Source organism: Photinus pyralis, unplaced genomic scaffold, assembly GCF_008802855.1.
Source record: "Photinus pyralis isolate 1611_PpyrPB1 unplaced genomic scaffold, Ppyr1.3 Ppyr1.4_LG8, whole genome shotgun sequence".
Classification (NCBI taxonomy): domain Eukaryota; kingdom Metazoa; phylum Arthropoda; class Insecta; order Coleoptera; family Lampyridae; genus Photinus; species Photinus pyralis.
This window is the reverse complement of record NW_022170819.1, coordinates 11,037,332-11,063,554: the sequence shown is the minus strand read 5'-3', so window position 1 is coordinate 11,063,554 and position 26,223 is coordinate 11,037,332. Positions and strand designations below refer to the sequence as shown.

Sequence of the window (26,223 nt, the reverse complement as noted above, 5' to 3'; positions counted from 1 at the left end):
CAAAAACTAGCTCATCCTCTTGGCTGTTGTCTCTCTATGCAATAATTTTGTAGAATTATTAACGTTATTATATTATTATTAATTACATTAGTGCGGTGGATGTGAATGCTACGTTCCTGATACCATAATTTTTGAAAGGATAAGAAACTGTATCATCCTCAGCGTTCCTGTGGTCCTGGTGCAATGATTCCTTAAGTTTGTATTAGGAGAACATAGGCAGTAGGAGGTGTCTGTGAATAATGCAAGTGTTAAAGAAACTCTCGAGTTCAGGCGATCCTGATGCAAAATTTCTTTGAAAATCAAGAAACTGCTCATCCTCTTGCCCTCTGTTCTTTGATGCAATAATTTTAAAAGAAAATTCTGTATTAGAAGAACATTAGTGCGCCAGGAGGTGGATGTGAATGCTACGCTCCTGATACAATATTTGTTGAAGACCAAGAAACTGTTCATCCCTTACGCGTTCCTGTGATCCTGGTGAAGTATTTTTAAGTTTTGTATTAGGAAAACATAGTGCAGTGGGGATAGTCTGTGAATGCAAGTATCTCTCTATCTCGAGTTCATACGATCCTGATAAAACTATTTCTTTGAAAATCAAAAACAGCTCATCCTCTTGCCTCCTGTTCTCCTGATGCAATAATTTTCAAGAAATTCTGTATTAGGAAGAATGTAGTGTGCCAGGAGGTGGATGTGAATCTACGCTCCTGATGCAATGGTTTTTTGATGACCAAGAAACTGTATCATCTCTGCGTTCCTGTGATCTTGGTGCAATGATTCTTTAAGTGTTTATTAGGAGACATAGTGTAGGGGGTCTGTGAATGCAAGTGAATCTCTCTATCTCGGTTCATACGATCCTGATATATATATTTTCTTTGAAAATAAGAAACTGACTCATCTTCTTGCCCTCCTGTCCACCTGATGCAATAGAATGTTATCTTAAATACATATATTTTTGAAATTCTTTATAGTGCTAAACATTAGAGGTATTTGGGTGAAACATACACTGGGTGGGGGGGGGGTATGGAATACCCCCAGCTTACAACATTTGAATTATATTTTCCAAAAGGTTACATGAGAGTCCTCGATGAGAGTCTCGGATAACAAGAATAAAGAATCCTCCTTTTGCTGAGGGTACTGCGAGGGGGAATTCAATACCCTCCAAGAACTCCCACCCCGTACAAACGTTCTTCCCAAGAAATTGGGTAAAATTCGATGGTGGATTTGTCGCAAATTATCATATGAGTGCCAAAGCTGAAGTGAAGGATATCTGTAAAAGGATCTAAAGAGCATCTAAAGGACAGGACTGAGGAGGCCTCAAAAAAGACCCGAAAACACCTGAAGAAGAATGTACAAAAAAAAAGTAAAATGGTTTTGAAGATAATTAGAAAAGTGTCCGTGATGGTCCTAAGAATCTGGAAAGAAACCCGAAGAGGATCCGAAACGGATAAAGGGGAATTAGAAGCGATCTGAATGGAGTCCGAAAGGGGCTGTGAAAAAGATTGAAGATGATCACCTGAAGAAGACCTGTAAGAAAACCGAACGGAATTTGAAAGGGGTGCCAAAAAACCCAAGAGGACAAGGTACCAGAGAACATATGAAGAATGACATGAAAGACCACCCAAAGAGAACCCTGTGGAGAACCTGAAATAATTCTGTAAAGACCCCTAAGAAGCTCTACGCTTTAGATCTAAGGAGGACGTGAAGGAACTAAAGAGGATCTGAAACAGGACTATGAAGATGGTTTCAAAAGGGCTCTCAGAAAACCTGAAGAGACGTATACTGACTTACTCAAAATTCCTGTTGCGGTAACCATTTAGAGACATCACGTTTTTCTGGTAGACTCTTCGAGGCGTATCCTTTTCGAATTTCCACACAACGGTCAGCGGAAGTTTCGCAAAGTCTCCAGAATTAATCGGAATTTTCAAAGAAATTATTGTATTAAGATCGTATGAACGCGAGATAAAGAATCACTTGCATTTACAGACACCTCCTACGGCACTATGTTCTCCTAATACACAACTTAAAGAATCATTGCACCAGGATTACGGGAACGCAAGAGGATGGTACAGATTCTTGGTCTTCAAAAAGCCATGGTATCAGGAGCGTGGCATTCATATCCACCTCCTGTCGCACTAATGTTTTGCCAATACAGAATTTTCCTTTGAAAATTATTTCATCAGGAGAACAAGAGGGCAAGAGGATGAGTCAGTTTCTTAATTTTTAAAGAAATTATTGCATCAGGGTCGTATGAACTCGAGATAGAGAATCACTTGCATTCACAGACACCTCCTACTACAGTATGTTGCCTAATACAAAACTTAAAGAATCATTGCACCAGGATCACAGGAACGCAAGAGGATGATACAGTTTCTTGGTCATCAAAAAACCATGGCATCAGGAGCGTAGCATTCACATCCACCTCCTGGTGCACTAATGTTTTTCTAATACAGAATTTCCCTTTGAAAATTATTGCATCAGGAGAACAAGAGGGCAAGAGGATGAGACAGTTTCTTGATTTTCGAAGAAATTATTGCATCAGGATCGTATGAACTCGAGAGAGTGAATCACTTGCATTCACAGACACCTACCTACTGCACTATGTTCTCCTAATACAAAACTTAAAGAATCATTGCACCGGGATCACAGGAACGCTAGAGGATGATACAATTCCTTGGTCTTCCAAAAACCGTGATAACAGGAGCGTACGAGGAGCGTAGCATTCACACCCACCTCCTGGCGCACTAAATGTTCTTCTAATACAGAATTTTCCTTTAAAAATTATTGCATCAGAAGAACAGGAGGACAATAGGATGAGCCAGTTTCTTAATTTTCAAAGAAATTTTGTATCAAGATCGTATGAACTCGAGATAGGCAATCACTTGCATTCACAGTCACCTCCCACTGCACTATGTTCTCCTAATACAAAACTTAAAGAACCATTGCACCAGGATCACAGGGACACAAGAGAATGATATAGTTTCTTGGTCTTCAAAAAAACATGGTATCAGGAGCGTAGCATTCACATCCACTTCCTGGCGCACTAATGTTCTTCTAATGCAGAATTGTTCTTACAAAATTATTGCATCAGAAGAACAGGAGGGAAAGAGAATTCTTGATTTTCAAAGAAATTATTGTATCAGGATCGTATGAACTCGAGATAGATAATCACTTGCATTCACAGACACCTCCTACTGCACCTATGTTCTCCTAATACAAAACAAAGAATCATTGCATCAGGATCACAGGAACGCAAGAGGATGATACAGTTGCTTGGTCTTCAAAAAATCATTGTATCAGGAGCGTAGCAACGCGAGAAGCTCTTTTCCTCTACTTGTTGCTCTATTTGACCTCCTCGCTTTTTCCGCTTTGCTCAAGCTGCCGAAACTGAAGCGTCATCTCGGAAGGGTAGAAATTGGGGCGAGGCGAGAAGCCGAAGATATGCCCATTATTGTGTTTCTTTTAATACAATGATGGGGGACATAGCTTCGGCTGCGCCGTCTCACCTCTGCTGCTAATACCATTTAGCCCTAGCCCTCTCGTGTCCGTTCTTTTCCATTCTCTTTTTGATTGTCCAGATCCTGTCGCACTTTTCTTTCGCGCCTGTCCGCCATGTTACTTAGCGATAACTGTCTACAGGGCATCCTAATATCAAACTATTCATAACCCAAGGGGGCTTGCAGTCGATGGACGAGGCGATCTACGCCCACGTGCCGATGATCGGAATACCGTTCTACGGCGATCAACCGTACAATGTAAGAAGGATGGCGAGCAAAGGAATCGGTCTGGAACTCGACCACCGGACCTTGGACAAGGAAAAACTCAAGGCGGCCATTTTGGAGGTCGCCAACAACCCCAAGTAAGTGGTCTTCCTCTAAGTCCTCAAAACTGACGGTGCAAGTTTCAGGTACCGCAACACCTTGAAAAGGTTGGCGCAACTGGCGCAAGACCAACCGATGACGGGAATCGAGAACCGAACCGAGTCGACTTACGTTGCGATCCGTTCTCGACGAAGTGCACCAGCTCCACGCACAACGTCGCGACGTCACCGAAGTCCTTGTCGTGCTCGAGCTTCGACAGTTTCGCCTTGAGATTGCGAAGGACGACGTCGATTTCGTCATCGCCGACGCTATCCCTCGTCTCTAGCTCGCGAACGATTTTACCTACCCCCTCGTAGAACCACGCGAAGTTTTCTTGGGCCACCTCCTTCAGGTTGTAGCGGACCTTCTGCGAGAACCTGGTGATGTCCATTGCGAGATACTTGGCGCTGACACGTTGCGCTCCGTCGTGGTGTTCGGTTTCGAACGCGCGACGAATGTCTCGGATTGCCGCGAGGTAATCCCCGAAGATGGTCTTGAGCGTAGCGCGAAATTCGGGGTAGTGAAGCTGGACATAAATTAAAAATTGGAATTACGTCCTAGACATCTCATTAGTGCAATTCGTGAAACAAATTTCTGACATTTGTAATATTTTGTCGCTATTCAAAATTTTTACGTCTACGCTCCGTCAAAAAACTTAATTCTAAATTACGCGGTTTTCGATTTGCAATGAAATATGTCAAAGTGTTATCCTGTTAATTACGAAGAAGAGTACGCTTTGTTAGTGGAAGGCCGTAATCCGCACGAAAATTGCGGCCCCACAAGCTCGCGATGGAGGAGGAATGTAAATTTATGTCCAAGATCGTACCATCGTAGTTATCCTTCCGGCGTCATCTATTGTAATCCCAAATTTTCTGCGGACAGTTCGCAAGCGACTCTTGCGTACGAAGGCGAGCTTGATGATTCATATGGAAGAGGCATTGCCGCATATTCCGTGATGGTTGCACAAAAGTACCCTTACTGTTTAAAGGCTCCTGATGCGCCAAGACTTTTGAAAGGTTCTGTTAAAGATGAACGCCCTATGTACTGCGACTACGGGAATATGTCACCACGTTCGAGTAGTAATAGAAGGCTGTATGAGCACCCGCAGTATCCTAAGGAATCAGTAACAGACGATGAAATTTCTGTGGAAGACTCAGACTCACCACGCCCAATTTTAAAAAACTCCAAAAGAAGTGTGCGCAATGATGGAAAGGGTAATTTACAATCGACTTACAGCATGGAGAAAATGGTGCGAAATTTAAATAACCTTAACAAGCACACTCTTGGTGGAAGAAAACTAAAGCCGGAAGAAGTACGGATGATAACCGAACGATTGAGGGGTAGACAACATGCTAATGATCAATACGTGTGCAACAGAAGCAGGTTTTTAAATAAAAGTTATGAGCAAGCTGCTAAGGTCTTAAAAGGAGCGCAAACTAAAGCAACACTTGGCAAAAAGGAAGAACCGAGCGACTCTTACAGCGTAACGAGGTTCCCTTATGATACTACAAAAAATTCCCAACTGAGAATTGACCATCGGTTAAGCAGGCGTCAGTTGGCAGTTTCATCCGATCGGCATGGACATATTTTCCTGGGCTCACAAAGATTGATACAACAAGTTAGTCCACAGTTTGCAGTTCTGAACCAAGCAGTATGCTCAGCCATACCTGAAGAACAACCTGAAACCACCGATCTGAAGTCGACAGAAATCGAGCATCCCGTCAAATTGCAAAAGGAAGGCAGCGTTACGATCGAATTCTCGTCAACAGAGATTACTCGAAAGCGCTCATCGCAAATTAGAAAAGGGAGAGGGTCCATTATACGTACAAGTAGACGAAACCGGCGAGTGAACAAACGCCCCCTAGCCGTTTGCACTTATACGCAGTTTGTGCAGAAATTAATTGCCACAACTGAAGCCACCGTTTACAAAGACAGCGGACATCTCCAGGAGGGCCAACAGAAGTCCAATCCTGTCGCTCCCTCGCAACGAAGCGAACCAAAACCTAGCTCGAACTCGCCTTCTCAGCAAATCCAAGCAAAACCGAGCTCTGTTCAATCGAACCCGGCTTCTCAGTTTAGCGACCCGAAACCTCACTCTGTTAAATCCAGTCTCAAAGTGGAAGTCTCTGAAATGTTGACAAAATTGGAAGAAATTCAAAAGTTACTTAGCAAAAATAAGGCGTCTTCCAAAGAGCTGGATGTCGTTCAGGAATTGCTGGACACTTCCGATAGGAATTTAAGCAGTGTGTTCACATCGGAATTGACAGTGTCGCGAAATGACGCCAAACCCAGTAAACACGTGACTTACAGCGTTCCAATCCCCGAAAAAGACGAAGCCGGAAGTAGCTCCCACAATGTGAAATCGCACGATCCCGTTTCCATATTATCTACACAATCTGCAATAATGTCACTATTATCAAGCATAAGTAAAAAATTGGTCTCGAACAAATCGTACGATAATGAAGCTACTGACGCTCAAATTTTTCAAGACATCTTCCATTCGGAAGAAGAAAGCAACAAGAAGCAAGAATCCAAAATACCTTTAAGCAAAAAAGGTGGGGCACGCCAAATGAACAGTCCGTCCATTGCGTCGAGCACATCAACTGTGTATCCATTACCGCGCGGAAATCTCCAGATCCCCAAACACTCCGCGCCTTCCGTCGTTACGGTCTTCCCAATTGAAACTCGGGTGAACGAGCAACCCCAAGTGACGAAGCCCGCGCGGAAACGTATCGGTAAGGTTGGTAAAAGGTACACAGCGGCTGAAAAACCATCCGACTCTTCGAGCGATAACTTGGACGAGATTAAGGTGAGAAGACGTAAACAGAAGGCCGGAAGCCCATCAACTACGCCAGGCGACAGTATCCTTCGGCCGTCAGTTTTAAGTTCCCTAAATAGCGCTCTGTGCATTATCATCGGGTTCCTATTTAGATATTTAAAAAGTCTGTTCATTCTTTGATAGTCATGAGGACCTTCTTGCCAAATAAAAATGTTGTCAATGTCGTTTATTATTACTTAGTTGATAAGTGCAGCCCCCAAACATCCACCTCCCGCGACCCAACCCTGGCCCAGAGGCATCAGGCTCCTAGACCCAACTCCAGTCAGACGGCCAAACGGATAGGTGAAGAGAAAAAGATACTGAAGTTAATGCTGACCCAATTGCTGAAGAAGAAGGGCAGATCACAGCCCCAACCAAAGGCATACGCCAGCAAGGCTCGAGCACTGCGCATTAGCTACAAGCAAGCTGCCGAAAGGTAACTCAAAGTAGCGATTATAGATACCAATAACCCTCTGGGTAGGCTAACGGCTAACCGAGCGGATAAGGGACAAAATCAGCTGGCCAAAGTTCTTGACCAGCATCTGTTCGCCCTAAAAGGCGCACCCACGTTCAGGGGTTGGAGGTACTCGGGCGAGATCCTAAGAATATCCTGCAAGAACTAGCATTCCCATGAGCGTTTGAAGGAGGTGGTTAGCACTTAAAGGTAGTGTAAGAAGACTGCCTTCCTAGGCGGCTGCCACAGCCGTGAAGGATCAACCTCCAGGGAGGCCGATAGTTTTCGGCATTGAGGAAAAGGACCAGGCTAACCTAATCGCCAGGGGGCGACGCTGGGTTATGGGTTTTCCTCTTTAAAAATGAGGGTTAGTAACCCTACCGAACCTGAGATGGGGAGTACATCAGTACAATCACCACATTAACATCAGCAGATGCCAGAGAGGCAACTGCAAGAAGCCACGGAAGCATCACCGCCCAAAACTGTCGCAACCCCAAGATAAACTGTAAACAATTTAGTAACTCAAGACAGCCAAACCCAGGGCTCTAGGTACCCGTGGACGCTGTCCACTCTCCTATCGTAATCCAGAAAACATAAACATTGATATGACTACTTATATTCTATATGTTGGAAAATTGAGTTAAGAATTCTGCATACTTTGGCCTCCTGCGTTTGAGTTTTTTTTTTTATTTCATGAACATCAGTGCACATGCAACATGTCAAATTAAAAAAACTTGTCAGTTTTCAGGTCCATTTCATTTTTTTTTCTAAATTTTGGTAAAATTAACTTGCATAACAGAAGTTAATTACTATACAGTTACGTATTCAAAATGATGTAGATGGCTCTAACGGTAAAAGAAGACACTTTTGATTTTTATCTTCGTTTTGCTAAACCTCTAGTACTGAATCTTACCGAACCGGATGGTACGTAGCTATCTATATTTGTTTCGATATACAAGGCCCATTACTCACAGACAGAGTTCTTGCGGCAGCGTGGATTCAGAAACTTCGCGATGAGAGCGTTGGAGACACTCGTCTCAGGACAGATTACCTGAAGCTCTTACTTTTCGTTTTACAACGTGATAAATTAATAGGGCCATTTGCGGAAAATCCAAATATCCACCAACAGCTCAATGAATTTCCACAGTACAAGGTGAAGAGCCTACTTATTACGCCCTTTACAATATTTTTTTAGTTAAATGACGTGGCCAAAGAACTTTTGGAGTCAGAGGAACAATTCCATAAAAAACGTACCGAAGAAGGAATTGGCGGAGAAAATCCGCCGTACACCACAGAATACTCTGCAGATCTACTGGAATATGCAGCAGCCCAAATTATACCGAACTTTGGCATTCATGCCTACTATGCAATTTCTAACGAACCACTATCCAGCTGGAAAAGAACAGAAAAAGCAGTTTTTCCGAGAGGTTTTTGTTTTTTATCGCCACAAATATCTTAAAAATGCCATTACAGGACCATCCAGTGCAACCGAAATTGGTCACACGCAATCGCCCCAAGTCAATGAATCACTATCCCAGCCGTCAATGGCTTCCAAACACGTTAAATTTAAATTTCAACAAAGAACTATATTTAATTCCCCCGGTTACTCAGGTCCGGTTCCTCCAAAATCGCCAAAAATGTCGACGTCACCTCCCTTTACTAGTCCACCAAAGGGCGAGGGCGAAGGAGAACGGACGCCTCCAACTTGGGGTTCAAATTTAATAGGGGTTACAGAACCTCCCGTCTTAGATCGCACTCCACCATCCCCTTTATTTAAAGAATTAATGGATGAATTGGGAATGTCAGTACGGTCCTCCTCGGAAGATACTAGTCCCAGTAGAAACGCAGCGGTGCGATTTACCCCTAAACATGGCGCTCAAGGGACCTCACCCCTCATTTTACCAGAAGGATTTGAAGACATTCTCGACGAACAAGAACCTAGTTTCGTGGAAGATTTTTATTCCCCACCGCCTTTAAGTCCATCGAAATATCCGAAATCGTACAGGGAAATGATTTCGGAAGAATTTGATCGTCTTATTGATGACCGGCAAAGCCCTCATTCGAAACTACCAAAGACTCCACAGAGATCTCCGAAACCGTACACTTCGTCCAGCCCCGCAAGAACACCTTACTGTTCTCCAATTCTACCGGAAGGGCACAGAGACCTATTTCTAGAAGATGAACCCAGTTTTATAGGAGGTCCATTTTCACCTCCTCCTTTAAGTCCGGGTGAAACTTGGGGAATTGCCCATACATCTGGCGCTTATGTTGACGACAGTATATTGGAGGAAGAACCTTGTCCTGCTTCACCGAGGCCACAGACCCGAACAGGTACACCAAGTCCTATAAAATCCCCTTGCCCAGCCAATCCTTGTTCTCCTCGGCCGATGACGCGAACGCCAAGTCCCGCAAGGACACCAAAACCCTACGCTTCACCAATTCGACCAGAAGATGTTGTAGGGAGTGCTTTTCCGTCTCCCTCCTCAAGTCCAGGCTTTGCAAGTACATCTGGCGCTTACATTGACGAGGATGTAGTAGAGGGGGAACCTGGTCCCGCACCTTCTTCACCACGGCAACCAATTCGAACTGGTACGCCAAGTCCAACAAAATCACCTTGTGGAGTCGGGCCTTGCTCCCCTCGACCGATGAGTAGAACAGGGACGCCAAGTCCCGCAAGGCCACCAAGGACACCAAGTCCAGCAAGGCCACCAAGTCCCGCGAGGATCCAAAGACCTTACGTTTCGCCAATTTTCCCGGAAGGAGGCGCAGACTTATTTCTAGAAGACGAGCCTAGTTTTATAGGAGGTTTCTCGCCTCCTGCTTTAAGTCCAGGTGAAACTTGGGGAATTGCACCTTGTTCGCCTGGCATACAACCTCGAACGGGTACACCAAGTCCAACCACTAGGTCCCCAAAACCCTACTACACCCAGATTCTAGACGAAGAGGGAGATGATCTAATTTTAGAAGATACGCCTAGCTTCATGGAGAATGCTTTCTCACCTCCCCCCTTAAGCCCGGGCGAAGCTTGGGGCGTAGTTCGAGGTACACCACCCGACGAATTCGATGCATTTGATCAAATGCTGGACGAATTTGAGAAAGAGGAACCAAAGAGCATCCGTCGTCCACCTCCAAAACGTACAGGAATCCCTTTACCGCGTGGAACCAGTAGGATACCAAGCGCATCGCGAATACCAAGAGCAGGAGGTTCGGCGACAGGAATTCCTAGTCGAACGGGCCCATCGCAAGGATCCAGGATACCCCAACCTGGTCAAAAATCTAGATCGCGTACTTCACGGCTCCCAACTAAACGCACTGCCCCTACTAAAGAAGTTGATATCTTGTTCGTAGACGACCCAAGCTTACCCTTGCGAACTCCTTCACCAAAACGGCCAGACAACGTGATTGAAGAAATTCCCCTCGTCAGTTCGCCCTATCCAGCCTCGCCAGTTCGCCAATTACAGCAACCTCCCGACCTGTTAGAAACACTCGGATTATCCTCGAACGATCTGGGAGATTTGGAGCAAGAAAACGAACCCGTAATCCAAGAACCAACGGTTGCGTACACAAGCCCAGTTGAAGAAGTGTTTGAAGAATCCGAAGAACCACAAGAATTAGAATTAGCACGCCCCCCTCTTCTGTCTGGAAGCTCACCTGCGGCGCAAGACATAATCGAAACCTTTAATAGAGAAAACACAGGTGACTTTATAGGATCTTATTAGAAAGTCAATGATTAAATTTTATTTAGTTATAGAAGCTTTTCCTGGCGAGGAAGCTGCTATGCTCCCAACATTATCCGAGGGTGTATATTTGGACGATATTGACTTCCCGGAAGCAGACGAATACGAAGAAATGCACGTGTCTGAACGATCACCAGGTGCAACAAGGGCAGATGTATCTAGACAGCTTCGCGATATACAAGCAGACTATTATCAGATGAAATCGACGAGTCCAGCTGATGCAGGAGTTCCGATAACAACGCCTCGAAAATCCCCCATTCCCAAGAGACCCTTAAGACTATATTTTGAGGACGAGGATCGTGGATTTACGTTTACAGTTCCCGAATATCAAAGCCCAGATCGGTTACAATTTGAAACGCCACCGTATTACACCACCAGTCCTGGATCGCCGGCATCGCCAAGCGAATTTCCCGATGAATACGGTTTACCTAAACCATTCACATTTGCAAAGCTGCAACGGATGAAACGGCGAACACCAAGTCCTTCGCCGCCGCAAGTATCTCGTACCCCGCGCACTCCTTCACCAAGTCCTCAACGATATAATGAAACTGATGTTTTGACGGCGGCTATTCCCCAGTTCGAGTTCCCTCGGAGCCCACCCAGAGAATACCAGCAAGAGTTTCAGGCCGAAGTACCTCAGCAGGCAACTCGTTCCCCGCGTAGCCCTTTACCAAGTACTCGGCCGCAGTCAACGGCGATTTCGGGAAGTCCACTACGCACGCCACCACCATTTGTCCCACCAGAATGGAGCATTTCGCATTTGCTGACAGAGGATACAGATATTTTTGAAGAACCTTTTGATTTTCCTTCAAGTCCTGAACCCATACCTGAGAAAGGTTATCAGTTACCAGTCTGTGAAGGAGAAGATGATATATTTTCTGAAGAAGCGCCACTTGATTTATTTGATGAATTATTAAGTCCGGATTCCCCTAAAACGCCACCACAAAAACGTAGGATTCCCAAAATGTCTGTAAGGTCACCTAAACGCCTTGATGCGGTAACAACACGTCTCTTTGAAAAAGAAGATGAACGCATAGAAAGTCCCATTAGTTCGCCTGAATCTCCAATCACTCTAAAGGCACGTTTATATCGAAGACCAGATGAACCATATGAACGATCTAAAGCAACTCGAGCCTCAAGACGACCGCGAGTGCGTGCCATACGAGAGGTATCGGAGGCTTATGATGATATTGACATTCCATTTTTACAAAGAGTGGAAGATTCTCGATCAAAAATCAGGAGACGTCGAAGAAAGATCGACATGAACGTATGTCACTTGGGAAATGTAGCCGAGAGTCCGATAGAGGTACCGTATATGGGTGAAGTTGAAGGTTATTTGCCGGATCTACCCTATCCGGAAGATCTAATGGGGAGTAGTAGGTATGATGCAGCAGACCAAATACGAAGAACACCATTGGATATAACTCCTCCAAAAAACTTACCACCGCCCATGTCCCCTCAGTCCAGAGTTTTACCTGGATGGAGAACACCTCCTCATCTTAGAACAGCTCCTCCAAAGAGACCACCACCATTGTTGCCGGGTTTGGCGGAAAATATTCGAGTACCCGCGGAAAAACGAGACATTTTACAATTAGAAGGAGACCCATCAGAAATGGCATATTCTCCACCGCCTATCTCACCAGAAGAAGCGATTCAAATGAAATCCCAGTTTCCTCAACCACTACGACATTCTCCCCCAAGGACGCCGGTGAGAGTACGAGAAGAACTAATTTTAGACGAAGAGCAAGAACCCGAGGAAATGATGTACGCGAGTCCAGTCGCCTCCCCTAAAACACCGTCCCCACCACGACCGCGCCCTCAAACTCCGGAAAGTCCGCCAGAATCACCATTGGCATTCAGGCTTCGTGTTCATAGAAGTGAGGCGCCGCCGTATTATAGCAGAGCGTCAATGCCCGTAGTGGTAGGAAACAGGAAAGTATCAGTGAAACGTCACTCTCAAAAGCCTAGGGTGCACTCTGTTAGAGAGATTCCGGACGATTATCCCGAAGATGAAGTTGTATTTCTATCCAAGGTAGAATCTTCTAAAAAGAATTTTACTAAACGAATGAAAAAAATTAAAATAAGCAGACCTGCGTTGGACGAAATTGGTGAAAGTCCTGTAAAAGTTCCGAACATGTTCGAAGCTGAAGACCCGACTGGTGTGAGATACGTGGTTGAAGAAATCGAACGGAAACATGCAGATTTGCCCGACATTGATGTTCAGTACCCTGACGATCTGATGGGGTCGACAATTCCAACCGCGCAGATGCGTCGGGAATATACAACAATGGACTGGACACCGCCCCGAGATCTACCTTCACCTATAAGGCCAACTGCGAATGTTCCTTCGTGGGATTCCCCTGTACGCATGAAAACCAATTCAGGTTTATTACCTGGCAGAGCGGAAAATGTACGGCTACCGAAATATAAGCGAGACATTTTGGAAGAGGAAATTCTTCCAGATCTCCAGCTTTCACCTCCTCAACTAACCGACTTGGAAAGGGCTGAAATGAGAGCGGCGTACACCCCAAAACCACCCCCGATCGTTGCCCGTGAAGAATCTCATCAGCCACGCACTCATCAAGCACCTATCGAAATGCTAGATCTAATCGATGATGAAACTCTTGATGAAGACTTACAATTAGATGATATGCTGGCTGAATCTCCTCCCCGTCCCCGTTCTCCTCAGAGGGAACCACCTGAATCTCCTCCAGAAGATCCATTAGATCTCCATTTGCGCCTGTATCTCGCAAACATACCGGCGAGCTTACAGGAACCACTAGAATATACGGACGTGGTCGTAGGCGGTAGACAGCGCAGGATACAACGGCGATCAGCCGCTCCCAGAGTAAACACTTTAAGAGAAATTTCTGAAGACTATCCCGACGAAATTACGCCGTTCTTGTCAAGAGTGGAATCGGCAGGCAAACTTCCTAACAAACGTCGCAGACGAATCCGAAAGACTAACTTGGAAAAAAAAATGGAAAACGTAATCTTGATGGAGGAACCTCTCCACGTACCAACAATGTTCGAGGCTGATGATCCTACCGGATTTAGAAAAATGCGGGAAGAGTTAGAAAGCCGGTTTAAAGACTTACCTGAATTGCCAGATGAAGGATATCCAGATGATCTGTTGGGACAGGCAAAGGGAGGTACTTGGGAAACATCGCGCAGCATTCTTGATATGGAAGAACCGAGAAATTTACCTTCCCCCTTGCAACCACAAGGTCGTCTATATGGATGGAAGACGCCACCGCATTTAGCAAAACCCGAAGCGAAATCGCAGTCACCGTTTAGAGTTAAGCTAAAACCGGAACTGCGCGACGTTTTGCTCGAGGAAAGGCCACCCGAGGAAATGTTCAGTTTACCCCCATCTCCTCCACAGACACAATCGTACACGTCTCCACCTAGGAGACTTCGACAGTCTCCTGTAAAACGTGCTAGTCCTCTGGGAAAACCTTCACCGGTTTTAAGTCCAGTCTTATCATACACTCCGCCAAGAACTTTTGAGCAGATATCATCTGCGCCAGATCTTTTAGATGATGAAATGCTGATTGAAGATGATTACGAACCTGATTCTCCTTTCGGTGCAACAAGTCTTCCACCGCACCCGCAAACACAAAGACGTCAAGCACCTCCAAGATGGCAGAAACCAACGGCAGGTGGTAAATTACTAGCGCGTGAGGCAGCTAGAGACGCTCGTAAGTTACTAATGGAAGAAGAAGAAGGAGTGATACCTTCTACATCGGAAGGGCCCCAGAAAGAACCTGCAAAGATTCAGACAAAGAAAAGCGGCAGTAGGTTACCAATGAAGAAAGGAACTAGAGCCACACCACGCCCGGCGCGTCCTGCTGTTGGCGCCAGAAAGGTTCCGTCAGGAACTCGACCAAAACGGGACACCCGCAAGATACCAGTAAAAGAAGACGTTATTCCAGTTCCTACAGTTACCTCCATCACCAAGGTGGAAAAATCGAAGGAAAAAGTAACAAAAGAGACAGTACTAGAACAACGTAACGCATGGCTTGACCGAATTGAAGAACTGATTAAAGATGTGGGAGATCCGCACATTCCAAGGCCACGTCCACGAGATATTCCAAGATTTTCTTTACCCGAATGGTCCGAGTTGCCGTCGGCAGCGGAATGGGATGACATTGATTCGGAGATTGAACCTGAGGACGTCTGGATGTATAGATCACCAAAAACACCTTCGCCAGAAAAATCGCGAAGTCCGTCGCCGCATAAAATGCGCACGCCATCTCCCAGACAACGCACGCCAGTACGTAATATCTTCGAGAGCAATGAGGGTGAAGAGTTTCTGGACGATGCAATGCTCGAGGATCTCGATCTGCAAGACGGTCCAATGACACCTCCAACCCCTCCCCGACTGGAAGATTTCTATGAAGTTTACAGCCCACAATCACCAGATGAGTTCGAAGGGTTCACACAGTCTTTACGTGAGCATCGGTATACACCTCAGCATTACGACGTTCCGAAAAGGATGATGATGGCAAGAGTTCTCCAAGTGAAAAACAAGCGAGTACCTCTTAGGCAATCCAAACGGCCCGGGGTTCGCACGGTTTATGAAACCCGCGACGAGCAAGTAGTACAACCCGAACCTAAACCGAGGTACGAGGTTAAGCAGCACAGTCTCAACTTCGAGTCCCCGCCGAAACTGGCACCGGTGCCGATGCCCGAAAAATACGCATACGACCCGTACAGCGAAAGAATTGGCTACACGAGTCCACCGAGGTTCTACTCGTCTCCCGAACCGCTCGAGAAAAAACCGAACGTACAAAGACCCAAAACGCCGCCCAATTACGAGTTGCCCCGGCCAGTTTATTATGGGTCGCCGGGGCGAGAATTTGTACGATCGCCTTTCGCGCAACGGAGAAGTCCGAGGCGCGCATTACCCGAAACCGACTCGGACATGGGGTACGATCTACCCGTAGAAGAACACGAATTGCCAAATTTTGACGAGGAATCTATTCTGTTAGAAGCCGACGAGTTAAATGATGATGACGTCGCGGGATTTCAATGGATGGGGTAGGGATTTAGTAAATTTTTCGAGGTTATTAGACATAATAATTGTATAAAGTAAGTAAAAAAAGATGAAGAAGATATGTAAGTTATTATTTTGTTAATTGTTATGCAACCAACAATGTTTTTTTGTAATTTAAAGAATATTGAATTGCCAATTTAAGCATTACTTTTTAAATCTCAACATGAGCGATCATTTCAAAACCCAAAATAGTTCATTTCGGTGCCACCTTTCAACATTTCCTGAAAGCTCAAGCAAGTAATGGTAGATGGGGGACGAACATTAAAATCAATCCATGAAGGTGCACCAAGCACCTTTCCATAACCTACTCCGACTATAAATCCTTCTATTTTGGGACCTTTTCCGTTATGTTACGAAATAAATAAAAATAATAATTTTGTGAGGGGCTAAGAAACGTTTATTTTTTCTTGAAACGAAAAACCAAAGAAAACACTGTACAAAAACAAAATTAAAGCAGATTCACAACTCAGGGGAGATCGAATAAAATAACAAGTAAATGATTAACCTTGGGGACTTAATCGTACGTCATCGTTTGTATTTGAAACTGTATTCAAAACGGAGTAAAGCGGCTGCTATTATAAATGTGGAAGTTACAAGATTTCCTTATGTGATAACTTAAGTTATGACGTATTTGTAAATTATCACAACTATAATCACAATAGTTAACGATATATATCTATCTAATTTACAGGCCGACTTCAAGTTACCGCAATTTCATCAGGGGCAAAAATAAAACTAACAACAAAAAAGTTCTCGATCTGTCCGAAGTGTAAGATGAAATCAGCCGTACCATAACCATAAATGCATATTTATTAAATTAAATAATCGCTTAATGTATCCATTTTTTTAAAAAATATAATTAATCCGTGTTGCTTGGCGATGTACGGCTGTCGGGGTCCTCTCGCTGACGCTTTAAAGCAATTCTCAAACTTCTCCTAAGAGATTGCGGTTGGTGTGTTGTCTCCTTATTAAGGGACAAGTCTTCGGACTCCCTTCGGACAAATGGGGAAATTTCTTTGCCGACATATCTCCACCGTCCTACTATAGAATCCCACTGAAATATATTTCTCATTAAAATAAAGCTCAATCATTGGTCCCATTAACAACTTTCCCCAAAAAGTAACATGCTGATTAATAGACATTGAAAGGCTTGAACCAAAAACCACAAAATAAACTTTCGTAAAAAGACTTTTCCCTTAAAATCGAGTTTATGAAGGAACTGTCAAAATTAAAGAGGATAAAATTATTTTTATCATGAGATTATATTAGGTCAAAGGATGATCGGTATAAGGTGCTGCGTGAACGTTACACACATACGCTCATGACCGTATAAAATTGATCAAGCTAGGGGGTCCTTTATGTTTAAGGGCAGATTGTAAAGTCGAAATTATTGAAGGTTTAACTGTGGCTGTAAATTAAAAACTGTCGTTATAAGTAAAGGATGTGATGTAAAATATAAATAAATTAACCGGAGTGGTAAACTAAGTACAGAAAATTTCGTGGTAAATCGAAAATTATCCAAAGAAACAACATATCGTTTTAAAAATTGCTGCTTGTTGTTTTTCTTTTGCTTGCGGTTTGTCTCAAATGCTCACAATTGTTTATGAGTAAACCTTGAACTGTTTGGATGAAAATCGAGATGTTTGATGAGTTCTACAGTTATATTCCCCAACAACACTAAGTGAGATCTGTTTTAAAGGTGTATTGTAAAATTCTCATAATTTATTTATCGTTCTGAATTTTCGAGAATATTCGGCAATATTCATCTTCAGGCTATTTATTCTACCCTTATTACAATAAGCCAAAGATCGGATCAATTTTTTATTAAAGTTATGTTTTTAAAAACAATAAAACAGTTTGAAATTGTTTTTTTAGTATACATAGAAAATAAAAACTTTCCAGTCTCACTTCATATGACATAACAAATACTGCACCTTACAAACTCTAAGAATGGGGTCCGTTAACTTGGTCCCCCCCCCACTGAGAGATTTGATAGTCGTATTATTTTGAAATGAATGCGCTCATATGCGCCACCGATAATAATTCTTGCGCCATTATCGTTTTTTAGAATCCGAAAAACATTGGGGGGGGGGGCGTGAACGTAGCCCCCCCCCCCCCGTACGTATTTTGACCCTTGTAACTAGGTCACCTGATACGTATGGTTATGCGCTCAATTGCAATTGCGCCTCTTGAATTAAAGCTAGCGCCATTACGGTTAAGCCATAAAAATTTTTTAAAAACTGGAGGGTCTAACTTAGCGGGTTTCAAAAGTTATGTTTTTTAACATGTTTTTCCTACTACATCGTACCTTTCATCATGCGCTAAAATGCGCCGTAAACATAAATCTTTGCGCCACTATAGTGTTTCAGAAACACTATACAGGGTGTTTTTTTGAGAGTTTTAGTTAAACGTTTCTGGGAAAGTAAAATAGGTAGGTTTTTAAAAATCTGTACTTAGGAGTTACTCCGAAGGCCGAATCGATGTAACATATTTTCAAAATGGACGCACTTCCGGAAATACCGGAAGTGGCTAGTAACTTCGTTATTTTAAGTGGCAACCCCTAGTTTCCATTACATTTTTGGATTCTACGTGAAATTTCGGTTCTTTTGATATCCACATGTCGATATCTACCATTTATGGTTTTTAAGTTATTTTGACTTTAAGAAAAGAAATGGCGGATGAAGATGGTAGTTTGATGAAAATGTTAAGTTAGCCCCCCAATTTTTAAAAATTTTTTATGGCTTAACCGTAATGACGCTAGCTTTAATTCAAGTGGCGCAATTGGCCGCATAACCAAATGTATCAGGTGACCTAGCTACAAGGGACAAAATACGTACGGGGGGGGGGGGGGCTACGTTCACTTCCCCCCCCCATGTTTTTTCGGATTTCTAAAAAACGATAATGGCGCAAGAGTTATTATCGGTGGCGCATATGAGCGCATAACGAGCGCATTCATTTTAAAATAATACGACTATCAAATCTCTCAGTGGGGGGGCCAAATTAACGGACCTCTAAGAATGCAGATTGCTTAAAGAAAACTCTCACTCGAAAATAAGAATGGGCATCCAAAACTTCATAAAAATAAAAAAATGCAGGAAATTCCACGGTGGGGGTCTCAAAATTTGATGCGTAAATAATGAAGAACTTTCTCAAGGAGAACTACTGCACGTATCATTAGCGTAAATTCGTGAAATCGAGAGTTGCTCGACTAAAAACCAGTATAAACTGGAAACTTCGGAAGAATGTTCTCGAGAATTTATGGGAAATATTCGCGCCTCACACCACTCTTTAGAAGAAGTGAGCGGGACACCGAACCACGAACCAAATCTGCAGGCTATTTACTAAAATAATTAATTATCTGGCCAGTAGGGATAACTTTTTGAGTTTAGCTAGGCTTTTGTTTTTTTTTAGTAACTGTAAGAATTTGTTTGATTAATTGTCTAATTCTAATAAATGTATTCAGTTTGAAATAATTTCTTGGAATTTTTATCACTCTTACTCATGGGAACTAAAAACGTTTTAATTCAAAATCACGCTAACATTGAAATTGAGTAATCTTTCCAGATATGCTCGTGTATTCTGAATATTTCACAAATAAACTTCAGGTGGTGCAGAAACACATTTGGTTAAGAAGTTTTATTTGTGGTTTTTGTGCACCCGTACATAGTCTACTTACCGAAGAACTCATTATTTCATTCTTGTAAGGGTGCCAAGCGACATCGCGTACGCATGCGTTATGTCCACTTAGCTCTCCTTTGATTTTTCCAGTTAAAGCATCATAAACTGGAACAAATTCACTCGTTCACTTTAGCTGATCATCAATGTTAACAAGCACTTACTAACAACACGTCCAACACCACAACCCGTATAAATATACCGCTGTCCCGTCGTATCTACAGGCGAAAATCTACACCTTACCAAAGTTTTAATAACCACGTGTCCTTTATACGTCATGATCGACGTATCGCCTTCTAACTTATTCTTTGAGCTATACACTAAAACGAACTTGCCTTAAACGGTCAGTAAAAAAATAATGTTGACGTTACATTTTTTTGGAACTTCCTGCCAGCGATAATCCCAAGTCTGGTCGTGCACGGCTCTGAGAGTATTTTCGGCGGCGCTTTGCGCGGAAAAGACTCGTACGTCCCACAGCTTTATGCTCTGATCCTTACTATTCGATATGAGATGCCTGCCATCGCCTCTCGAATCGATAAACGTTATACCATCTCTGTGTCCCGCCAGAACACCGACCGGCTTCGGATTCGCCTCGGTTAAGGTGCGCCTGTCCCAAACTTTTATTAAACCGTCATCGCCTCCACTGTATATAATGTGGGAGGTATCGTCAGCGAAAGCGACACTATTAACATCATACTCGTGGGCACGTATCTACTCATTTGTATAACATTTACCGTTTAGTAATGCGAGAAAACTTACTCTAAGCGAACGTCTATTGCTTAATCTATCGTAAACGTAAATATAACCATCGTTTGCACCTCCGAGGATCTCCTTTCCGTCCGACGAGAATATTACTGAGAAAACGCAGAAACGGCGACCGGTATTTACAAGGCACAAGGGTTCTTGATGATCGGAATCTCCCAACACGGAGCATTGGTGCACTACGGTAGGTAATTCTCATGACCAAATTTGAATGGGAAAGCGCACGTTTGTATACTAAACGGTTGCCCCACTAGACGCAATTGGTGGATGGGGCGAGATGCCGCTCTCGCTTGTGGCATAGTTTTGGTTAGGTAAAGCTGGATTGTTTAAATCAAAAATCAAGTGACACTAAAGAAATGACGATTCTGAGGCAACATCAGTTGGTGTTTTTGTGCGACTGTTAAAGAAAATCACTGTTATGACCAGATGTTAGGTAATTTTCTTTCAATTTTAATGTTTCAATCGATCGCATGTGCGTGGTATATTGTCAGTAGGCCCTGAGTGCCTTTCTTTTTTGCAGCATTGATTTTTGTCGAATAAATTTATGTCGTGTGTAAATGATCAGCTGTGCCCAAACAATTAACAATATTTTCACATTATTTAAATAAATTAGCAATGGCGCTTTTTAGATCGTAGATCATAAATGAGGCAATCGTTTAGTACACGCGCCATTAACCATACTTACATGACGAAGACCACGTAGAATAAACAAAATGCTCTCGATCTGGACTGAAGGCGACATCAATAATACTCCATCCAACATCGCGCGCAAAGAATGAGTTCGTGCACTTGTACGAATTATCACCGGATTTGTACAAACGTATTTGACGATCTGGAAAAATACGATCTGGTTACTTGCGGCAAGCGCGCTTGTAGTTACCTTGCGATGCGGTAATGAAGTACTCTCCGTCTTTCGAATATATTCCACAGAACGCCTTACCGGCGTAACGGTCGAGGACAGTCATCTTATTCGGTAAGTAACGATTCGCTATTTTACATTTATTGGCATACGAGAAACTACTATATGTACACATTCCCCTCTGAAAAAGTACCACTGTTAGTCAAAGATGGCGGTGCAAACTTTACTGTACTTCTCTATTTAACAGCATCGCGCCGATACTATTCTGAGGCATTTTCCGTTTCGATAATCCTAAACCGGAAGCCTGTTTGGTTAGCTGTGCAAATTCACTCGCCTAAAAAGATAAGAGAGTTAGGCATACGTAGTAGTAGTAGTAATAATAATAATTGTAATATTTATTGGAATTTGATTACCGCAATCTACAGTATAGATTCTGTCAATAAAAATACACAAACAATGACAATAAAATAATAAGAACAGTATTTAGGATTAAACACATCTTGATTATACAGGCTGGGATGGGATGGGATCTGGAGATTCAGTCCTCTAGATTCGCGTTAAAATGTAGGAACATCTGGTCGTTTGCGATAAGAAGTTTTATCGAACGAAATTTATTTAACGCACGTGTAGTTATCGCTGTTTGTAGATGCAGGGTGTTTTAAAATTACTAGGAATGAGATTATTTTATGGTGGAAGTGGTGTTCCTATTGGAATCAACGAAAAACGAGGCGGCTGCTGCGAGTTGGAGATGACGTTCGTGCTGCAAAGGGAGTGGGGCGCGCTAAGACATACGCATATCGAGACGACCCACCATCTCGCTTTCTTGCCAATGAGAAGATTCGATCTCTGTCTCTAATGATAGAAGAGGGCGTAAGTCGATATAATCAATTTTTTTCATTAGCTGATTTGATCAAATCGTTACACAGCACACTTCGCGAGGAGGTCTGACTGAACCAAGAACAGTTGCAGCAGCGAGAGATACGGACGCGTATTCACGAATTGGAAGAGATCAAGAAGTCCTTGAGAGAGACGGCATCCAATAATAGCGTCCGGCATTTACAAGAGGAATTAATCGCTGTGAATCTGAGAGAGGCAGAGGCGAACTTGTAGTTAAAAGATTTGAAGCAGCGAGTCGGCGAGGTTAGCCTTCAATGGTAGCGCCATCTACAGGTTTATTACCATAATAATAAGTAATTCATTACGTTTCGTTACCAGCAGTATCAGAGGCAGCATCGAGTGACACAATGAGCACGCCCATGAAGGTCCTTTTCTGGGAGAATCGAGAAACAAGGAAAATCAATTCTTTAAGAATTACCATGAGAACATGGAGGGCTGTAAACGTTTAGGGTCCAGGGGGTATGGAACACACCCCAGGAGATTGTAAAATGGGGGCAGCTGAAAGTCACCATTTTATAATTTTTGGGAGGTAATCCATACTCCCAGACGACCCGGTGCTACGTTCTCTCCCAAAACGTCTACATCCCGTCTCAGGTTTTTCTCCGGGGGGATATTTCATACCCTCCAGAGATATGTTCTTCCAAAATATCCCGTCGCGATCTCAGAATGCCTTCGATTTTTTCTAGTTTAGAGGAGAGAGGGGGAAGATAACATGAATGCGATTCGTGGAAAATTATGAAATAGGAGGAAAATGTTAGACCTACCTTCTCCATCTAAAGCGAGTGAATGTGATACAATAATAATGTTGGTTGTGTAATTTCAATTATTTGGAACGTTAAATGCGGTTGCTAATTTAGAATTAACACAATTCGATCATATTTATCCAGTTTGGGACCATTGTTCTCTATTCGATTTATTAACGCTTAACTTTGTTTAAATAATCGCGTTGTATTTTGATTTTATTTTATCGTTCATGGAACATGGATATATTTGCGTGAAATGTTTTGTTAAAGTTTATCTCATGTTATCTCCGGTCGCTGCGATCAGAAATTTGTTATCGCTACTTAAGCTAATTAGTTTCAAGATAAGCAGGTTTCGCTAATAAAAAAACACAGGTGTTTAATTTCAAGGACGCGGACACTGAGAGAGGGGAGAATGTTTTAAATAGCAAAGGAAGATGTGAACAGTGCCAGTTGTAAAATTTTGTAAAAGAAAGTTAGCGAGTTCTTAGAGGGATTTTTAGCACACTGTTTAAAGTCAATGTTTCATTCGGCTTAAAGAAGTGTAGTTTATGAAGGGAGTTTTATAGTTTATGTGCAGACTTTCCCAGTATCAATTAAGGGGAGCCACCATTACATCTGTAATTACAACGATGCATAATCATTTTGTACCAGATTTTGTTAATATTTACCTTCGTTTCATTGAGCTAGCTAGACATGTGCTTGCAGGTAGTTTAGTGAAGGAGGTTTGAAGCAAATATGAAGACGTAAAGAAAACATAAGTAAATGACACACGATATGAAGGCGTGAGGCTGTTGAAGAGGAAAAGAAACAAAGGTGACATATATAGGACCTTCCCTTCTTTTGTTTTACTCAAATTTGGTGTAGTGGTCTACCCGAGTGACCCTGAAATTGGCACAGCAGGGTATATTTTGGCAAGGGGGAAATTCCGATTTAATGCATGCATCCTCTGGCCGCCCCCTCTTCTGCTCAGCACTGTTGCAGTGTATCTGCACAAGATGTAATTGCAAAGGTGAAGAGTAAGCAACTATTTTGCAAATACCTTTTAAGGAACAATAAAACAATATTCATCTACTGCCGTGCCTTACCTTCAGATCCTCGGTATTCGGCTTATGCTTGATTTTAGGTAGAGGCGGCCCATAATACTGGTCTTCATCGTCGTAATGCGACGTAATAATATGAACGGAACCACTAAAAAAGATAAATAGAGCATGTCTCGTAAGAAAGTCAAGAATCGTACTTTGTATACCTATTAATTAGACTTTGCAAGATAGCGGCGTAGTCGAGCTCCTGATCAGACTCATCTTCCGAACCGGACTGGTGTCTGCTTTCTTCGTCGACCATCCTTCTTGATCTCGAATTATTTGATCCCATAAGGCTCGCGAATGACTTTGGAGGAAACTATACGTTTTCGACGCTATTTGCTAAACATTTTATTTTTTTGTGAACGTCCTATGTGTATCTTGTAGATGATTAATGATTAATATTACATGTGGGGGGATTAGATGAAAATTTTGGAAAATTACACAATTGTTACAGAAATGAAGAAAATTGATGACAATAGACAGAAGGCGCATGTGCGGTCCTTCATTTCATAAACAAAAACACCTATATACAGTGATGGTCAAAACTTACGTCAATTAATCTTCCCCAGAATTAGACATTATGTTCTGCTGTTTGTATACAAAATTAATTCACTCTAGTTAACAACTCTCTGACCTGTTTAAAACTTTCAGCTGAGTATCTGCAAGATTCCATAAAATCTTTCACTGCAATCACCCTGTGTGTGACTTCACCTTTATAGATTATAATTGTGAGGTTATCTTTAGTTAGTCACTATTTTCAGAATTACACAAAAAGTGAGCACAAAATGCTAAAACCGAAAGTTTTAACTCAGGTGTTAAGCCAAGCGAATACTGGAGGAATCGAGAACACCCTGTAACAGTAACACTCCGCCCCTACGAATCTTACCACTAACGTCGTCCTTTCAGATTGTTAAACCAAGAGGGCACCCTACTAGCTTACAGTGGCTACGACGACAAAAGTGCGCGGGTCACCGCCGCGATCGCCAGCAACATTTGGTGCGCCTACGAAAAGAATTGTCGAAATGCGTTTAGGGAAGATCGACCGCAAATGATTCTCATGGAGTGTATGGAGGGTAGAATCGCGATCACGCAAGTTGCGCACGTGTTGCTTTGCCTCTATGCTAGAAATACCGTCGGATTTGGAATGCTGAAGGAGAAGGCCAATGCTCTTGCTTTGTATTTAGAGGGCCCTTTGAAACAAATTACGTTGTCCTAACTGTTTAGTTTATATTTTAATCAATTTGTATTGTTAGTTTGTAATTAAGCACTAGATCTTCTTGTGTTATCTATTACTTTATTCACATCCACTGATTTTGTTCTAGTAATATGTATTTTATACAAATTAAATTACATCTGTGATATTCTTCCGTTTTTGTTGGTCGCTTGTAGGGTTTGGGTAGGAACCAAGTTGACTGACCGTATGTGTTAGTCGCCTACCTGCATTTATTACTTTGAAGAATGTCACATTGTGGCTGAAGTGGAAAGAGAGTATATAGTTATATGGATATTTTATTGTTGGAGGTGGTTTCCTATCAACTCTAGCTAGCTTTAATCTATCTCCCTTAAGATTTGAAGAATCCTGCTGGAAGGTTGCATTTCCTCACGGAACCTGTGTCTTGACCTGTAATATATGCAGGAGGAGTTTCTTCTTCTTCCTTGTACCCTCTGCATAGTGGGTCAACTTTTAGGTCTACATTGTTGAGGTTCAGTGACCCGTTAGGTAGTACTTATAGTGAACTAGACAGAAGGTGCCTTTATAGTAGAGGAATTTGCTTCTGTCCCATCAGGTACTGCTAGTGTAAGGCCGATATCGACTAGAAAATATGCTGGCTTGGGTGGTTACTGCTAGGGATCATTGAGATTCACAATCAACACTGACTGACTAGGCGAGTGAAATATTTGGGAGTCGTCATAGCTTCCCGACTGACCTGAAAATCGCACATTGAGCGAATATGCAACTAAGGTCACTCCTCAATGTCTATGGGCATGTAGAAGTAGGGCTTTTGGCTGCATTGAATGGGGCTATGAACCCTCGACTGGTATACTTTGGCTTTAAACTGTAGTGATAAGGTCAATAATTACTGTACAGTATGGTGATGGCCTGCCATGCTCAGTGCATATAACCTACAGGAAGCAGCTTGGTGAGGTACAGTAGAGACTTGCCTGTCTGGGAAACAACCACGCCAACTTTGGCCATGGCGAGGGCCATGGAGTCACTTTTGGGACTAAATCCTTTACACTATGCTGTGGTCTATTCTATTCTATTCGCAGGGGAGCCCGACC

At 42.9% G+C, this 26,223-nt stretch overlaps 4 protein-coding genes across 5 annotated transcripts; 3 read left to right on the top strand and 1 right to left on the bottom strand.

The window, feature by feature from the left end:
• The first annotated feature begins 3,639 nt into the window (after positions 1–3,639).
• LOC116177806 lies at positions 3,640–6,853 on the top strand. The gene is made up of 2 exons (XM_031496915.1): positions 3,640–3,853; positions 3,902–6,853. The coding sequence occupies exon 2, from the start codon at positions 4,549–4,551 to the stop codon at positions 6,811–6,813; it is 2,265 nt and encodes a 754-aa protein (XP_031352775.1). The 5' UTR covers positions 3,640–3,853; positions 3,902–4,548; the 3' UTR covers positions 6,814–6,853.
• A 973-nt stretch (positions 6,854–7,826) lies between these two features.
• Positions 7,827–16,003, top strand: LOC116177805 (titin-like). Its single transcript, XM_031496914.1, has 5 exons — positions 7,827–8,050; positions 8,101–8,279; positions 8,322–8,553; positions 8,600–10,822; positions 10,872–16,003. Exons 1-5 carry the CDS (start codon positions 7,966–7,968, stop codon positions 15,908–15,910), a joined length of 7,758 nt encoding a protein of 2,585 aa, XP_031352774.1. The 5' UTR covers positions 7,827–7,965; the 3' UTR covers positions 15,911–16,003.
• A 293-nt stretch (positions 16,004–16,296) lies between these two features.
• On the bottom strand, positions 16,297–24,433 carry LOC116177807 (DDB1- and CUL4-associated factor 11-like). Of its 2 annotated transcripts, none has more exons than XM_031496916.1 (10): positions 24,096–24,433; positions 23,944–24,046; positions 21,451–21,552; positions 21,240–21,399; positions 21,045–21,191; positions 20,357–20,538; positions 19,969–20,308; positions 19,762–19,917; positions 19,599–19,705; positions 16,297–16,976 (listed from the first exon to the last, which is right to left on the bottom strand). In XM_031496916.1, the coding sequence occupies exons 1-10, from the start codon at positions 24,227–24,229 to the stop codon at positions 16,782–16,784; spliced, it is 1,626 nt and encodes a 541-aa protein (XP_031352776.1). In that variant the 5' UTR covers positions 24,230–24,433; the 3' UTR covers positions 16,297–16,781. The 2 variants fall into 2 exon arrangements, with proteins under 2 accessions (XP_031352776.1, XP_031352777.1); XM_031496917.1 differs by having other exon boundaries at positions 24,105–24,433.
• A 58-nt stretch (positions 24,434–24,491) lies between these two features.
• LOC116177808 (ragulator complex protein LAMTOR2 homolog) lies at positions 24,492–25,301 on the top strand. Its single transcript, XM_031496919.1, has 2 exons — positions 24,492–24,793; positions 24,847–25,301. Exons 1-2 carry the CDS (start codon positions 24,726–24,728, stop codon positions 25,154–25,156), a joined length of 378 nt encoding a protein of 125 aa, XP_031352779.1. The 5' UTR covers positions 24,492–24,725; the 3' UTR covers positions 25,157–25,301.
• The last annotated feature ends 922 nt before the right edge of the window (positions 25,302–26,223 follow it).

Excerpts from the sequence above, each read along its gene's own strand:
- LOC116177807 (XM_031496916.1), bottom strand. The coding sequence starts at position 24,229 with ATGGGATCAAATAATTCGAGATCAAGAAGGATGGTCGACGAAGAAAGC. Across the intron at positions 24,047-24,095 it reads CTAATTAATAGGTATACAAA|TGGTTCCGTTCATATTATTA; the intron begins GTACGATTCTTG and ends TATCTTTTTTAG. Across the intron at positions 16,977-19,598 it reads ATGAAATAATGAGTTCTTCG|TGGGATTCTATAGTAGGACG; the intron begins GTAAGTAGACTA and ends AATATATTTCAG.
- LOC116177806 (XM_031496915.1), top strand. The coding sequence starts at position 4,549 with ATGTCAAAGTGTTATCCTGTTAATTACGAAGAAGAGTACGCTTTGTTA.
- LOC116177808 (XM_031496919.1), top strand. The coding sequence starts at position 24,726 with ATGCTAAAACCGAAAGTTTTAACTCAGGTGTTAAGCCAAGCGAATACT. Across the intron at positions 24,794-24,846 it reads GGAGGAATCGAGAACACCCT|ATTGTTAAACCAAGAGGGCA; the intron begins GTAACAGTAACA and ends TCGTCCTTTCAG.
- LOC116177805 (XM_031496914.1), top strand. The coding sequence starts at position 7,966 with ATGGCTCTAACGGTAAAAGAAGACACTTTTGATTTTTATCTTCGTTTT. Across the intron at positions 8,051-8,100 it reads GAATCTTACCGAACCGGATG|ACAGAGTTCTTGCGGCAGCG; the intron begins GTACGTAGCTAT and ends CATTACTCACAG. Across the intron at positions 10,823-10,871 it reads CTTTAATAGAGAAAACACAG|TTATAGAAGCTTTTCCTGGC; the intron begins GTGACTTTATAG and ends AATTTTATTTAG.